General features: G+C 38.9%; 2 protein-coding genes across 3 annotated transcripts; one reads left to right on the forward strand and one right to left on the reverse strand.

The window, feature by feature from the left end:
* Window positions 1-1,556: 1,556 nt before the first annotated feature.
* On the forward strand, window positions 1,557-9,138 carry LOC306978206 (LIM and SH3 domain protein 1-like). Of its 2 annotated transcripts, XM_079576721.1 has the most exons (8): window positions 1,557-1,747; window positions 2,339-2,433; window positions 2,705-2,789; window positions 4,602-4,709; window positions 5,087-5,194; window positions 7,541-7,610; window positions 7,711-7,787; window positions 8,718-9,138. In XM_079576721.1, exons 1-8 carry the CDS (start codon window positions 1,679-1,681, stop codon window positions 8,889-8,891), a joined length of 786 nt encoding a protein of 261 aa, XP_079432847.1. In that variant the 5' UTR covers window positions 1,557-1,678; the 3' UTR covers window positions 8,892-9,138. The 2 variants fall into 2 exon arrangements, with proteins under 2 accessions (XP_079432847.1, XP_079432848.1); XM_079576722.1 differs by lacking the exon at window positions 4,602-4,709.
* A 1,014-nt stretch (window positions 9,139-10,152) lies between these two features.
* Window positions 10,153-17,088, reverse strand: LOC306978593 (kelch domain-containing protein 1-like). Its single transcript, XM_079577233.1, has 13 exons — window positions 16,815-17,088; window positions 15,692-15,762; window positions 15,472-15,589; window positions 14,438-14,550; window positions 13,471-13,561; window positions 13,287-13,385; window positions 13,119-13,193; window positions 12,675-12,733; window positions 12,479-12,591; window positions 12,328-12,400; window positions 11,552-11,636; window positions 11,143-11,222; window positions 10,153-10,405 (listed from the first exon to the last, which is right to left on the reverse strand). The coding sequence occupies exons 1-13, from the start codon at window positions 16,920-16,922 to the stop codon at window positions 10,261-10,263; spliced, it is 1,230 nt and encodes a 409-aa protein (XP_079433359.1). The 5' UTR covers window positions 16,923-17,088; the 3' UTR covers window positions 10,153-10,260.
* Between the last annotated feature and the right edge of the window lie 390 nt (window positions 17,089-17,478).

The raw sequence follows: 17,478 nt of genomic DNA on the forward strand, positions 1-17,478 counted from the left end.
GATAAAGTGAAAACAAAAGCTTGACAAATATCAGGTGAATATTTTTTCCTAGGTGTAATTAACATCTTACCACCCGCCTTAACCGAGCAAATTTGCACCAGTTATTATCCAGGTGTCCAGGCATTACCCAAATCAAAAAGCTTCGCGACAGGAGACTTGAAAGCTAAGACCTACAAAACTGATCTTAAAGGATCTTTTTCGTTGTTGCCATGTTGTCATCACTTCTTTCACTTTCTTTATCAGCTCATTTTTGCCATTATTTAACTGAGTTTTTGACACTTTTTTTGCTACACTTTAATCGCTCTTTTGACCAATTTTTGCCACTTTTTTTGTTGTTCTTTTGTGGCTTTTTATGGTCATTTTTTAATACTTTTTTGTTGCTCTTTTGCGGCCATTTTTTAGTACTTTATTGTTGCTCCTTTGTGGCTTTATATGGTCATTTTGTAATACTTTTTTGTTGCTCTTTTGCGGCCATTTTTTAGTACTTTTTTGTTGCTCCTTTGTGGCTTTATATGGTCATTTTGTAATACTTTTTTGTTGCATTTTCATCCTTGTTTTTGTTGCTATTTTGGTGCTTTTTTCCAAGAAGCTTTTAGATTTGGGTAAAGCCAAACTTTGCTCGGTTCAGGTGGGGGTTAAGAAGTTAACTCTATATAATGTACTTAACATCTAATAATATTGTATGAGCCTATAAAGCATTCAGAAAGTACCCCAGTATAAAGGTGTTCATCGTCAAAGATATAAGACACTATACGCCCATACAAGTTTATTATTATGACATCTCACAATAAGTGACACTCAAGCAAAACGTAGTGAGAAAAGAGGGGGCACCCGGATTTGAACCGGGGACCTCTTGATCTGCAGTCAAATGCTCTACCACTGAGCTATACCCCCTTACGCTTCATTTAGGGGAAAACATTGAGTTTTAAAACCTCGTGTACGGGTCACTCAGCTGTTATGATATGGTATTAAACATCTGACATTTCCTTGCACCCACCTATGGATAAAAAGTACGTCTCGTCAGCTCGTTGCCATGGTTGTTGCTTTAGCTAGCGGTCTTTAGGTTAGCATGACACGTGACAGAAGATTAGCATTAGCAAAGTGCCTTGGGCTACATAAATAAACGAGGAGGTGGGCCGCGTACCTGTGAACCCATCGCCATCGTACACTATAAACAGTGAACCTAGGAGAACATAAGTCGTTTTCCTAATCGTGGTTAAATGGATAATAAAGTTCGCGATATGGAAAAGCTCACCTGCAATAGAGTGTCATCACCGGCAGATGGCGCCAAAGTGTCATACAGAACTTGCTAGGCTCTTTTCCCACTAAATGTTTTTTGTTGTTGTGTTGTCTTTGTTTTTGTCTCACTTCAATTCAGCTTCACCCACCGCCATATGGTGCGAAAACTGTCTTCTGTAGAGCTTTATCCGATCGTGGTTACTTCGAGATATTGTTACGTAAACAAATGAAATGCACGAGCAGAAGTTGTAAGCAGCATCATACGCGTGCCTGGCCCCTCCTCCTCTGAACTTGCATCTATCCTGGAGAAGGTCTTTTCCCAGCTGCTTATCACTTCCCCAGCTCAATCTAATCTATTCCACTTTTTTCCCCCTGTACATAGCCTACTGTCTTCACTGTTCTCTGGGGGCTGTTAAGGTGGTCTGGTGCAGTTTTCACCATGAATCCTCCTTGTGGAAGATGCAAGAAGCCAGTTTATCCAACAGAGAAAATAAACTGCCTTGATAAGGTAAGTTTCTTCAGAAATGCTTCCAGGAGATACATTTTTCGTCCAAAATAGTATGCTTACGTTATTTTCAAGTGTTACATAGTGTAAAGGACAGAATGGACTGGACAACTATTATATTATGTTTGACATAAGTTTTCTAATTTATTTATTTATTTGATAGGGACAATGCACATTATTGAACATCTGCATTGAAACAACAAAAACAGATGTAAACATGCCGGATTATAGCCACAATTTATATCCATAGTTCCTAGGCAGATGACAGAAATACAGAATAGAAATACAGAATAGAAAGTTTCACAATTGATGGAAATATGTTGTGGAATAGTTGCACATCACAAAGTTGGATTTATTTACTTGGCTTAGTTTCCCCAGATCTTTCCCTGAAGTTTTCTGATAGACTATGCTGATAAACTTCACAAAACCTGTGTGAATTTATGTTTTGAAAATAGTATAGAAACGTTTCTTGGCAGTTATTCAAAGACCTACCAAATCTTTACTTTAAAATGTTTTAAAAGTCTTTGGCAATCTGTATTATTACTTATCGCTCTTGTAGCTATGTTCAGAATTTGTTTTTTGTTTTTTTTCTAGTTTTGGCACAAGGGCTGTTTCAGCTGTGAAGTTTGCAAGATGGCCCTGAGCATGGGCAACTACAAGGGCTTTGAAAAGAAGCCCTACTGCACTATGTGAGTGTCCAATTATCATCATGCCACTACTATACACTTCTTTTTTTCCAATAATGACATTCGCCAAATGATGTGTGAGGGTTGTAGTCATTTTTGTTTCCGTTTTTATTGATAATAGGTATTGTTTGAGTATAATTATGCAGTACTAGTAGCTAAAGCATTTGATGAACAGCAGTTACTAATAGAAACCATTACTTTTATCACTAGCTGAGATTACCTCGCAGTTATAGTACTTCAAAGTAAAATCCTAACGTTCCATTTGCTTTTTTAGGCATTACCCCAAATCTTCCTTCACCATCGTGACCGACACACCTGAAAACAAGCGGCTGAAACAACAGACCATGCTCAACAGCCAGGTCAGAAACGCGCTCATACATGGTTTACTGCTCTCTGTCCGCTCTGTTTCCTCTCATTCAGAGACACTGTCCTAATCTCGTCACGTCTTGTGTCTATCGCTGCTATCTGTCTCAACCGTCTCTATGATTGATAGAGCTAATCACGTCAACAATATTGCCAAAGCTGGAGATACAATAATCATTTGTATGGTAATAAGTTGAAGCTTTGAATCTTTTACTATCTACAGCAATAAATCTTCCCTAAGTCTTCTAGACCTATTCTAGTGAAATCCAGATTATATTAACTATTGTTTCTAAACAGTATGAAACAGTATATCTTATATCACGCCATGTATCCGAGACACCAATGCCACAATTATAAGATCAAGTCCCACAAATATCTACATTGAAGGAAAAAAGTCTCATGAAGAAACTGTAGGTCATAAATAAACATAGTCTCATTGTCCTATGCAATATCATGTAGCACTCGGATTATATTCAAGTTCGAGCTGCTTCCCTTTCTCCCCTGGACTGTCGGAGGCTGACTCTGTTCAGTGTTTATAACCATAAAAGTCCTTGCACTTGAGCTTCCTCGCAGACGGCATATTCCTCATAGCAGCTCCGTGACTTAGCTCGGTTAGTGTGTGAGTGTTGTGGGGGGTTTGGGTCACCCAGGACATTCTGTTGAGTAAATAATTAGATAAGACAAGGTACGCACACTCGTACACTTACATATTGGACAACAAATGCAGCTAAAAAGAAAACATTTAATAATAGCAATACGAAGATGCTTTACAGGTTTTACAATAAGAGTTCATTGGCAAAAACAGAGCCATTGAGAAAACTCGAACTTGAAAATCTCCGTAGCATAGTCTTTGGACCAACCTGCAACCAGCCCTAGTTCTTGTACATGATGGCGCTAAATTACTTTTGTAGCCACACAACCCACTCCTTGGGTTAGACTAATGGCTGCTAATCTGGGCATATATCTCCTCTAACCACCACATTCATGCACAGACAAATTAGGTGAAGTGTCTTAAAGGGATATTTCAGGATTTTTGACATAGGGCCTCATGTCCTAGTTATCCAGAGTGTTGCTGATTTCTGGAGATATTTTTTTGTGTGATTCATATAGTTCTTATAATTGAAGAGTCGAGTGGCGCTAGTGCAAGGCTAGCGCATTTCTATGGTATCAGCTAGCCTGCATTAAAAACAGTCGGACCCAGTGCATCTGAGGCAAATCACTTATAACCCCAGACTAACAATATAAATGTCTGTGTCCATAGAATGATTTTGACCATTTTGCATTTAAAATAACTTATATTTGAGCAGCATCTTCTTTGTGGTTCTAAGTTACGCAGTGGCGGAGTGATCTGCTAGAAAATAGTCCCTCAAAATGCGATCATTCATGTGATGCAAGGTCAGTTATATTCCAAAAATTACTCTATGGACACAGACATTTAGTTAGTCTGGCGTTATAAGTGATTTGCCTCAGGTGCTCTGTGGAGTGCGTCAGACTGTTTTTAATGCAGGCTAGCTGATACCATAGGAATGGGCTAGCCTTGCACTAGCCTAGCGCCACTCGACTCTTCAAATATAAGGACTGCATGAATTACATAAAAAAATATCTCCAGAAATTGACACTCTGGATAACTAGGAAATGAGGCCCTATGTCAAAAATCCAGAAACATCCCTTTAAGGACTACGCACTGGTCAGAGGGTTTCTGAATGAAAGCTCTGCCAACGAGCCACTGCCATAACTAGCCCAGTACTCCTGGTCTACACTGTAAGAAAACCCATTTGTAAGATTGTTAACCGACTGAATATTCCCAGGCGATCTATAAAGAGGATTTTGAAAAGAACAAGGGAAAAGGCTTCAGCGTTGTGGCCGACACTCCAGAGATGCAGAGAGTGAAGAAAACGCAAGATCAGATCAGTCACGTAGGTCAACGTTCAAACCTAAAACAACCTTATTTTTGCTCAAATGATTTCATCTGGACATGTGCCATTGTTTACCCATATTGCACAATTCTAACACTGAGCTTTCAGTTGATTGTCTCACGCATTTGTCTTACACATTTACTGCTTTTATAAATGTATTTACATGTTATTATCTGTTCTTGTTTACCCAATCTTCCTTTAGCCACACATTTCAGTGATAACATTTAATGCATTCTAAGTTTTCACAGTATATAGAAAACATGTCAAGGAAGATCTATTTAGTAATAAGTAATGATAATATATAATAATGTGATTTCTTTGGCTTGGAAGTAAACACAGAACCCTCCTGTTTGTGTTACTTTGCTGAAACGTTGCAGGCGCTTTACAAAGAGGAGTTTGAAAAGAACAAGGGCAAAGGCTTCAGCATTGTGACCGACACCCCGGAGATGCAGAGAGTGAAGAAGACGCAAGACCAAATCAGCGACGTAAGAACAGACAATACATTACATTTTGACCTGCAGCTAAACCAAAACAGACATTACGCTTTATTTACCCAGATCCAAATCAAGGTCAAGCCAATTCTTAATGTGTAATTCATGAGAAAACATAGACAAACCCAGTATGTAAAGAGGATGGGTTTATATTAGGCAAATAAGTATCTCTATGCAACACGTTTCTGAGATTAAAGTCTGAAAAGAGCGATTGAACGTCCTCAACTCTCTACCTAGTCCAATTGATGACTTTGCAAACCTTTACTTCCATCTCAATGCAACATCATAGGCTCCGTACCCGGTTTATTACATTTGTTACAACCATGAAAGAGGGAGTGAAGGCTTTAACAAACAGTTGTGGTTCAAACTCATTCCCATCATTCCCATCATTGCTAACGCATTTCTAACAATCTTTCCCAGGGAGTTTAAAAGTATGTTTCACAACGTCAGGGTCACTGTCAGAGTTTTGCTTTATAATAATAGGCTTTGGTACTTTTTAGAATTGTATGGACTGTCTGATGTCATTTCACAACTACAAAACAAAAAAGACATCAGGTACAGGGTCTTGATCACATGGCTCTTGAAGTTTAAAACTCCATCAAAAAAGGCTGCATACCAAGGATATCCATATTTTACTTTTTTTTAGATCAGGAGAGAGATCAGATAAGCCTCTGTTCTGTGAGGGGCCCGTCTGAATGAAAGCCTGAAGACACACACACACATTTCTGGCCTGTCTCCCTGTTCACAGAGCGACGGCCCTATATGGTCAAAGTCTCTCAGCTGTGGGCACTGAGGGAAAGTCCGCTCTATTCCCCTCACTCACACACTTCTTTCTTTTTTTCTTACTTTGGGAGCAGTAGTTGCAAAAAGGAGTTATGGGTAATAATGTCAGAGGTCAAACACAGCTGTCGCTCATGTTGTTAGTTTCTGCTCTGGTTTTTGTTCTGAAGAAACTACTAACTACCAGAGCGTGGGACTGGGTATAGTTCAATGATATTTTGTAATAAATGTTGGAATTTGAGAGTGTTTTAGCTTTAATCGTCCTGTTTCAAATAAACTATAAAGGATTAGAGATACTTGGAGTATTTATGAATGAACTGTCATTCATAAATGGGAACGTGAGACAAAAAAGGTTTGGAATCACTGATGGGTGTCAGGAATTTCACACTAGGAACAAATGGTTTCTTTTTAATGGCTCCTGTAATAGATGATCATCTCATGGCAACATTTGGATGCATTGAGCCGTACCTCAATGGATGCATTAGAGGTAGGGCTGAGTATCGTTAAATTGTTTTCGGTACCGGTACTTTAACAATACTTTAACAATACTTTTTCCGGTACATATATGGAATTATTTGTCATGTAGAACCATGAAGCAGATGAATTTTTTTTTTTTTTTTGCATTTGCATTATTTGTTTGACGTGAAACAACCAAGAAACTTCCTTTAACAACAAAAGGGCAGAAAAAACACTTTCCAAATGTTTCTATATTCCCCCCAATTTGAACAAATGTTTACACGTTTTTTCCCCAAAAAAGTTTTCACCTATTTTTCTACATGTTTTTTCCCATTTTTTCAAATTTTGTCTCAATTATTTCCTCTTTTTTCCCCCAAATTTTTCATTTTTTCCCCTCAAATTTACCCCAATTTTTCCACTTGTTTTTCCCTTTTTTTTCCATTTTCAAAATCATTTTTCAACCTGTGTTTCACTTTTTTTTTTTCTTTTAAATGACCAACAGCATCAAATATGTAAGTTGAAATGGTTTTATATTTGTTTTCGGTACCTGCTTTCAATGCTTTTATTTTTTCAATACCAGTTGTACCTTACCCTTTTTTCGATACCAGACTAGTATCTTCTGTTTGTAGTAAAGGGTGCCCAGTTTCATCATTTCTGAGCCAGAAGCTCTAAAGAAGCTCATCTGATGATAGAGGTGCAACATCCTCAACTCAAACAACCCAGTCCAGTTGATGATTTTGAAACCCTTTACTTTGGTAGAAGCAAGGGGGGGGAACACAAAAATGGCCTGAGCATGTTTGACTAGTGTCTTATTGTGATGGCGGCGCGCTGGGTCAGAGCATCTCCAAACTGTGGCTCTTGTGGGCTGTTCTGAACCGGTCCCATGAGGCTCAGTGAGGTCAGCGAGACACATGGGGCTGCTGTTTGGTCCAATCGTCAAGAATGTCCAAAACAGAACTATTTTGAATTCCTTAAGTTCTTGGCTTAGTGTCAGGGAACAGGAAGTGGCTCGAATGCATTCTTTAAGTCAACAGCAAACCATACATACATAACATACTGTACAAAATGCTTCAAATACATAATCATTATATTACTATTTTACAGATTAAGTACCATGAGGAGTTTGAGAAGAGCAAGATTCGTAGTGACGCCCCTCCCCCAGAGAACAGGAGAGGTAAACAGAAAATCAAATTGATTTCACATATCAAGACAGAAACAGGACAAAACAATGTGTAAAACGTGTTGACTTTTTAAAACGTATTTTTCCTGCGCAGATGAGGAAGAACCAGGAAACCCAAGATTGATCCAACCAGCTGTGCAGCCCCGTCCTGTGGCACCACCTACTGGAGGGGTAAGGCAATTACATAAACAAAGTGGTTTCCCAGAATGTATGTGATTTACTTACAGAGGTGGGCAGAAGAAGAACTTTATTCATAGCCAGAAGTTTCACTTTTAATGTTACCCAAGAATAGGTGAAAAGTAGTCATCCAAATAATCCAGGCGTGTGGTGGAAATACTGCTTGAGTACTACTCAAACAGTAAAAGTCTGATGTATGTTTTATGTGATTTGATCCCACTGACATAAAATGATGTGGAACTTTAGATATTTCTTATCTTTCTCTCAATTTTCACAGGCCACATGACGCATTTGTCACGAATGATCTAGATTTACTCACTGTGGGAAGAGTTGCCTATTGCTACACTCACATAAGAGTGTTTATTCTTCAAAATAATATTGCTCAAGTAGAAAATAAAAAGTAATGTGTCATAAAATAAACAATAAAATGCTAAATATCTTCAAAAGTGAGTAAATTAACTGATTACTACCCACCTCTGTTTACCTTGGTAATGATGTTAGTAATGAGCTTACAATGGTGTTATTTCATTTCATTCTTTCATTTATTTATTCATTTGAGCAGAAAAGTATTTCAAACATTTTTACAGAAGAAAGAAAACAAAACCAGACTATTGTGCTCAAAAGGAGTAGGAAGATGTTTAAAGAACTTATAATAAACCTAACCCTTATCTCTCATTCAAGCAGCATCACATACAAGAAACCGATGAGTCGCTGCTTTTGCATTAATATAAATAGTTTATGATTGTACAAAAATGTCATAAAGGATTCATCATTTACAGTCGATGCTCTGTATAATCATATAGAAACAGAAACTATCTGCCTTTAGTCATACACTTAATATTGACCGTGAAAAATGTCATACATTTGTAAAATATACATTTGTATGTAGTCCGCTGACATGAACCTATGCGTTTTTGTCCTCAGCCTCGTTACCAGGCCTTGTACAGCTACACAGCAGCCGAGGCCGACGAAGTGTCACTGCAGGAGGGCGACTTAATCCTAAATGTGGAGACCATAGACGCGGGATGGGCGTTTGGATTCAACCAGCGCACGGGACAAAGAGGCATGCTCCCTGCTAACTACATCCGGCCCATTTGAAGAAATTCAGTCATTACGTTAACTTTCTCTTTTTCACAAACTTCTTGCTCATGAGTCTCAGTGAAATTTTTAACAGTCGTAATATAGAGAAAATGAGGAAGTGAAAGAGCAAAGATGCAAAGTACAGTTTTAGTAGGTGGCAATCTATGTAAATGCACACGTAGAATAATACTCAATAGTAGCTTGTACTGTTCACTTGCATCCTTCAGCAACACAGTCATGTAGGAATAAAAGACAATAATATGGTTTGTTTGTGCTGTGCTTTTATATTGTATGTAAATAACAAAATCTAAACTATTTGACAAATAAACATCCTATACTGACTTTGTGCAGACACCTCATTTTCTAAATATGACTGGAATTACTGACAACTGATACTTTATGCAAACACCCTATGCTCCCAGTCCCAATTAAAACTAAGCTGCGGTTTGTTAACATTGGAGGTTATTAGTGTCAAAGGTCATCAGACTGAAGGGGCAAAAGTGTGGAGAGAATCCAGCTCCAAAAACCTTTAGAGCTGCAGGGCAAGTCGGCGTCAAACAGATGTTCATAAAACCCTGAGAGTGACAAACATACCAATGATATGTACGCTGAAATGTTTAGTAAGAAAGCAAGAAAATAATATGAGGGCGTGTTTAGAAAGAATAAAAGCTGCCTCATCAGGGGGTTGCATTCAGGCGGACTTTGAGTTAAAGAAATGACATTAGATTTTAGTTAAAGAATAAGACTTCCTATAGCAGTGGTTCTGGTGGTACATGAGTCTGCTGCAACTGTATACGTATTTTACTTCAAGTTTAATTTTTGTCTTAATAAAGCACTTGAGAACTTGATTAACCAGTTAAGAGAAGCTTCTGGTTCATTTTAGTTTTATGATTGTGTTACTGCTTCTCGGCTTGGTCACTCTTGAGTTTTTTTGGCCCGGTTGAATAAAATAATACAAAACACCAGTTCAATCCTTGACTAGTTCTGGTGGTACTTGGGAAGACATATATTTCACGAGGTGGTACAATGTGTGCGGAGTTTGTGAATCACTGCCCTTTAGCAAAAGTATCTCATTCCTTCAGACCTCGCAACCGAATAACCAGAAGACTCCTTTAACCTCAAGTACAGAGCCAGTATTAGTTGGATAAGAGGAAAAAAAAGTATCATCTTGATGAATAAAAAACAGACAGTTTAAATCAATACCTTTATTTAAACATACATCAAATCATCAGTAAAACCTACATAAAACAAGGCAAATACTTTAAACAAATTATCCTTTACAAAGTTTTAAGTTAAAAACACAATACTATAACGACACAAACAATAAACCCACTGAGAAATGGTTAAAGAACTGGCACCAAGGCTTTTTGCGTTTAAAAAAAAAAAATCAGTCCGTCAAATCCGGTTGAAGGGGCTTCATGGCTGAGAAAAAGGCACATCTCTTTTCGAGTCTGTTTTCTATTTTGGAAGGCAGACAGTGCAGATACTTGTTGAACATTGCGTGATTTCGTCCTATAAAGTCCTCACATAACCTGCAGAGAAGAGGAAGACCGGTAAAGCCACTGTTCGAAACCTGTTGCATTATTAGCATGAGACACAATGTATCAAAACAGACTGCTGAAGTTGTGCCATTCTACTGCTTTTCTTTTTCAGTCGCTTAATCTAGTTTAATGGGATAAATCCTGTGATCTGTGTTAGCCAAAAAAAGTTGAGATGATTTTGGTCTTTATCTAGATAGAACTGGGACTTGTCGGATAGAACTGGGACTTGTTCATGGCCTTTATGTACAGTATGGTGTCATAGACAAAGACATTTAAATTAATGACTCTCAAACCCTTGGTGCAAATCGGGGGGAGGGTGTGTGTTAAGTTTGTGAATGTCGGTGGAAGCAGAGGCAGGGAAGGTGAGAGTTCAGCTTCCTGATTTCATCCTGTGCCCGTTTCCAATATGGAAGTGAAACAATTACTCAAAACACTGCCAAACCAGCCCAACTGTTTTTAGCTCAATCTTACCTATAATTAGCAGGCTAACCTTACATCATACAAAACACATCGGTACATCCTTAGACCAATGTGCATGTGTAATAAGTCTAAATAGCAATGGGTGGATTTAGTTCAGAGCTTAATGATGTGTGAATCTACAGTAAACATGCACCAACAGGTCGGGCTCCCCTTGTTCACGATTTACATAATACCGTATAGAGGAGGTATAGGCTTTGGGTCATGTGACCTGAACCAGGGAGTATCAGTGTGTGTGCATTACGTCATACCTGGAGAGAGAGTACGGCTGGGTCTGGAAGATCAACACATCACTGCAGTGCTCTTGCCAGGGAGACCTCAAAATGGCCACCTGAGGATGAAGCATAGATTAATTTGGTAACGGATCCAAGTCCCATAGTTAATCAGTGTCATCAAAGCAGAGAAAACCCCAGCTCTATTCAAACAATTACCAGTCTTGTAGAACTTTCTTATAAGTTTTGCAGAGCCTTAATTTGCCAAGCTTTTACATGTGCAACATAACATTACCACATCAGATCCCAGACCGCGCTGATCCCTTAAACCACTTAAAGGTTTCTTTAGGTACAGATTTACATGTCTCTGGGTTATTATTAGCCGACTGTATACAGTGTAACATAAGGATGTAGACTGGATGTGCTGTAAAGGGGAACTTAAACATACAGAGTCCATTTGGATAGTCAAGTTGCTGCTTCCTCCAAACACAACAATGTCACTGTCGCTTCCGAGGCACGAGGTATGGCCCACCCTGAGGGAAAATACAGTATAGGAGTTATTTACATTATGAATGACTGGTTTCCTTTAGGATTAGAAAGTGAAGAAACCTTGAGCTAGAGCTGACCATTTCTCAACACATTCATATTTGACAGGACACTAAAATGATCCATACAACCCTGAGAACACACAATCGCAGAACACAATCTCAGGTTGAGGGTGTGTTAGATGGAATGAGAGAATACCAGGTTGCTTGGTAGAACGGTGTGATAGAGTTTAGAGAGAGGGCCTGATGGTGCAGCAAACAGGTAGCCTAACACCACCACGTATGGAATGAATTAATAATAACTGTCCCTTGTGAGTGGCTTGTGTTGGTGAAAAGCAACAATCCTCTTACCTCCTTCCCTGCTAAACTGCAACAAGGAAAAACGTGTCTCTCAGAAAGCAGAGGTCTGACGGGTCAACATGACCCCATGGGATATTTCAATATTTCCTGCCAGAACTTTACCTAAAATACCTCTAGCCTTTGAAATGGTCTTATTGTGACCAGTTAAGTTGTGCTTTCAATTCAATTATGATGAATCATTCACTTCACAGCCTGTGATACAATAGATGAATCACATCTAAGAATAGAAGTTCCATCCTTGTTCCTGACTGATTTGAGATTCAAGATTAGCTTTTCGAACACACACATAGGTTTTCAACAAATATTAGTGAAACAATACCTGGGTTTGTCTTTATGTTGATGATTTAATTTGGTCCACCTTTTTTGATGCAAGTTGTACTGCCAGGCGTCATCTGCGACGTTTAAGGTTCAACATTTTAGTGCCACTTGATTATAGTTAAAGTTAAAGTAACATAAAATCAGAAACATACTTAAAGTTGGTCCACAAGTCCCGAAACCTCCATAAACAAATAGTGTCCCATCAGGTGTGGCTGTCATTGCGTGCAACGTGCGACCGATTGGCGCCACAGATCCTGAAGTGTCTCTGAAAATTAAGCCAAGTCATTACTGCACAGTCTATTAATAGATTTGAGCTGTTTCTTTAATGTGTAAAGCAGAAAGACTTACAGACAACTCCACGTCCAACTATCCAGGTCCAAGCAGTAAAGGTCTAATGTAGCTCCTTCCTGAAAGAAAAGTCACATTTTCTCTTTTAAATGCATCAATAATTAAATGCACTTCCTAGGAAAAACAATGTGCCAACTGTGAATGTTTTTTCATGCCTTATCAATGATGGTGTAAAATGTCACAAGAAGTGAACTTCAAATGGCCTTTTATTTCTATGTACTCGTAGAGTTCGGAAGCGAAGTCAAAACTGGGGAATGCAGTGAAAATACCCTTTTTCAGAAACCTGCTAACCCGGTAGCTTAACAAACGTCTGAAAAGCATGTGATAATTTGTTCGGCTCTCTCAGCTCACTCTTCAACATGCACAGGTAAAACGATTGCACAATGGCGTGAGTGTTTTTGATGTAAACAAGTGCGTATATGGATCTGGTTAAGCACAACTCACCACGCCGCCAGAGACGTAGCCTTTGTTTCCTAAAATAGCAGCAGCGTGGCAGCCTCTGGGGACAGGCGCAGCGCCCTGGACAGAGACAGGACAGATGTAAATATTGGGACATAAAACATCCTAGTATCAGACATAATGCACCGGTTTTGTAAAGTTGAGTTTATTCACCCTCGTCTCTGGCTTGCTCCACGTTCGGGTTAGCGTGTCGAAAACATTTACTTCATTGTTCCAGCCCCAGCACCTGAATAACGTGCCTCCAATTGTAGTCTATAAAAAAGGGAAAACATTTTTTGTTATGGCCCTCTATACACTGCAAAAGTAATGAATGCATTTGCACAGTTATTTGCTTTACCCAGGACATCTCCTCAACGATGAAGCTCGACGACGAACCATTTTGGACCTCGCCGACAGTTTTGCACCCATAGCCGCCAAAGTATATCAATCTAAATGAAAATGGCAATTGTAAACTTTTAGGATTTATTTGCAATTGTGTCATAGTGTTGCAGGAACCTGGTTTACACTCACTTCAGCATCATTAAGGATGTGTTTAAGTACATTTTAGTCTTGCTTTAACCACTTAACCGCCTTAACAAAGTGCATTTACCCAAATCTAAAAGCTTACAGCTGATAGGCCAGAATAACCGCTCATTTGAAAGCTACAAAATTGATCAAAACTGATCTTTTTCCTCACATTGTCACATCATTTATTGTCATTTTGACAATTTTGTCACCATTTCATTGCTTTTTTTTTATTGCGTTTTCGTCGCATTTTTAATCGCTGTTTTGACACTTTTTTCATGAAGTGTATTTGAGTGGTATTTGAGGTTAAACCTGAGTGATTTCAGATTCAGCCTAGTGCTGTGGGAGTCATTGGCAACCACTAGCTCAACAGCCACGTGCAGCTCATTTGAGCTTTAATGGAAAAACATTTGATGTTTTTGAGTTGCTTTAAACATTGGGCAGTAACAATATAATATAAACTGTATTTCATTACATTTGTTCTGTTTTTTGTTTTTCATTTATTTATCATCATTTTATCAATAAAGAATGTGCATGCTTTGCCGTTTGTTAAATTATAATAAATAAATAAATAAATAAATACTTGATTGCTTAGTTGGGTCCCTACTAGCTTTTACAAGTGTTCTTTCCAGTTAAAATGGCAATTAAAAAGCGTACATGATCAGTCATACAGAAAAAATGCAAAGACAATACAACAGCAATAAATAACAATTGCCATTGCCAATACTTTACATAGAAACATAGATAGATAGATTACACATATAAACAGCTCTTTATCAGTGCATGTTATTGAACTCTACCTGTCCCTGTGCACCCAGCAGGAGTGTTTGCTTCGAGGAGAGGGCGTCTTTCCATTGGGGTTCATTAGCCTTTTCCATATGTAACACTCGCTCCTAAGGTCCACAGTAAACATCTGCAGAAGACGGAAGGAGCGATTAGATCAGCCTCATTAAGTCCACAAACCAACAGAGCACAGATGGCGTTGACGGCGAGGGCACATGAAAGAAGACTTAGAAAACTTTCCTTAAATGACTAGATTGGCAGATATTCTTTTAATCTATAGACAAATTCAATATGGTTCAAGCCAGAAATCTTCCCGCACGCTAATCAATATTTATGCTGGCAGAGTAAATACAGGCTGTTTAATGTAGATATATAAGGGTCATGCTTTTCTTATAAATAGAAATAATCCAGTCGTGGCCCAGAGTTATAAAATCCAAAGCAGTTTATAAAAAAGTGGCATACAGTAAAAATGCTCTGGTGTCTAGACAACAACGATGTTCGGACAAGTTCCTGCATCGAAAAACAATTCCTCGAGGCAAAAACTTGACTTCACCTTTCACATTCCTGCTTTCGTTTTTATACCATACTCCTTTACACAGACACATACACACACGCACAAAGAAACACACTGTATCTAAAAGCACATGACTCAAGTTACAGCAAGTCCTGCCAGTGACAGTGTGTCATATCAGTGATAGCACGAAAGGACATGCTTTTCAGCGATGGCCCACTTTATAAGAGTACTCGGTGTCAAATAGAGTAAAAACACAACCCAAGCCCATCATTCATGACTAGAAAACACAGATTATTTAGCTATAAAGTGGGGTAAACTCCAGTAGTTTCAACTTCTGGGCAATTATTGTGCCTTCAGACATGTACAATAGGCCAAAACATCCAGTTATATGAATAAGAACCTGGCTTGACTCCCTTGTCTGCATCTTTTGGATAAACTCAAATCCTATCTTATCTAAAAAGTTTGAAATACAAACATGTATCTGGCCTGTCATTGATTTCATTTCATCCTCCATTGCGGATTAAAGAAGGGACTCACATCGTTTGTGTAGCCCTCGCTGTCGCAACCGGCAAAAATGTAAAGCGTCCCATTCAGGTACGAGCCGCAGAAATCCGTCAGATCCGGCGGGACGTCCCCTGTGAGCCCCCTCTGCTCCCTGTCACAGATTACGCAAGAACTCAAGTCAATCAGATGCTGGAATTAAATGTCACAACTAAGTTTTTAATCAAGAAAAGAAGACGGAATTGACGTTTTTTACCATATGCCACTGTACAAATTAAACAGCCACATCTCGTCACTGGGCAACACCACATCTTCTCCATCTGCCACCTGTGAAGAAACAACAAAGCACAAAGTCAAAATATTATTTGACAGACCTGACATTTTAAGTTCATGAAAGACAAACAATTCATCAAGAAACATCTCTGAATCTAACAATAGTGAGACTTAAAGTGAAGCCACGTGACATGTTAAAGCAAAGCCGCATTTTGGGACCAATCTAAAAAAAAATACTCTGGTGTTAGGCCCAGCATCCTCTCTCTATAAAAGATATTAAATCATTTGAGCTTTACTGAGAGGGATACTTCAACAGTGGGTTTGATCTGACTCTGTGCATAACTTCAAATCAAAACAACGCCACCCAAGAAGTGACTTCCTGTTTCGATCCAGCGCGCCAAAATAAAAGCACACAGCTCGTCTCATTGATTAGTTCAGCAGGTACTTGCAACATTACGCGAATGTAATTAAATACACACATTTTAAGTGCTTTGTCTGTTAATAGTTGAAAGTTGAACTAATGAACTGCTGAACTAATGAATAAGATGGTGCTTTTATTTTGGCGTGCTGGATCAAAACAGGAAGTCACTTCTTGGGCGGCGTTGTTATGATCTGAAGTTATGCACAGAGTCAATTACATTTACTTTCTCCCTCCACAAACCCTCTAAAAATAATCTAATAAATATAATCTTTAAATATTTTCCAGTAACTAATCAAACACACTTGTTACAGGGTCTGACTGGTGATAAAGCCTCATATGCCCACTTTTTAGAGCTGTCTGGTAAAAACATTTTTAATAAATGGGAAAAATCCTTTAGCAAACCCATGAATTTATAACATTTCCTCCAATCCTTCATTAATCATTGGTTTAGAGATCATAGACATGGATGCACATGGGTAGAAACTTCCTGCTTTCTCTCCAAGTGTTAGGTGTCCTATAATTAGAGCTTATAGGAATTCCCTTGAAGACGAAAAAAACTCAAGATTTTCCCCCAAAACTCAACTTTACGCACACCAACAGGACAACTTAAGTGAGATCCATTACGCACAATATGGAATTTTAATTAAAGCATTTGTATGACCTTGATCTATTAAATTTACTTTACCTGATAGCCTCCCCAAACATAGAGTACACCGTCATCTATGAAGGCGGTGTGGCTGCTCCTCTCAAGCCGACTCCTGGAGCTCAGCGGTGCGTCGTAGACTCCATCCATCCCCGAGACACGCCAACTTCCAGTGCCTTCCTTCCTTCCTGCCTGTCGTGCTCCCTTCGCCCCTCTTAATGACCGAAAGCAAATAAAATCTTCAGCTAGGGAGTGGTGAAGGCATGAATAGTGGCGCTCCGGGGCAGACTGACTGGATTCTCTGCTCAAACACAATCCTTTCGTGTTTTTTTTTTTTTTTTTTGCTGAACGTGTTATACAGGCTTCACTCCTCCCATTTGCTTATCCCGTGTTGTTATGCATACCTCCAAAGGTAAACAACTCTGCGCCACAACATATTTGGCACGCCTCCTCAATGCTTTAAACCTATAATATAGCGTTAAAACAATTTATAGAAAGCATACTTTATATAGGGGCATGCGTAAAAGAGGTTCTTATCAGGGGAACAGTGGGTTTTTACAAGTGTTTGCGATGCTAACAGCAGGTAGCACCGTCATTTTGGCGCTTGCATCATCATTAATCTGATCAGTGACACCTGTGGATCCCATCCAATCAGGTCAGCACGCGCCCCCAGGAAGCGCTGCTTTCCACTCCACGCTCTTTTCCT

The sequence above is a fragment of the Gobius niger genome, assembly GCF_951799975.1.
Source record: "Gobius niger genome assembly, chromosome: 19".
NCBI lineage: Eukaryota > Metazoa > Chordata > Actinopteri > Gobiiformes > Gobiidae > Gobius > Gobius niger.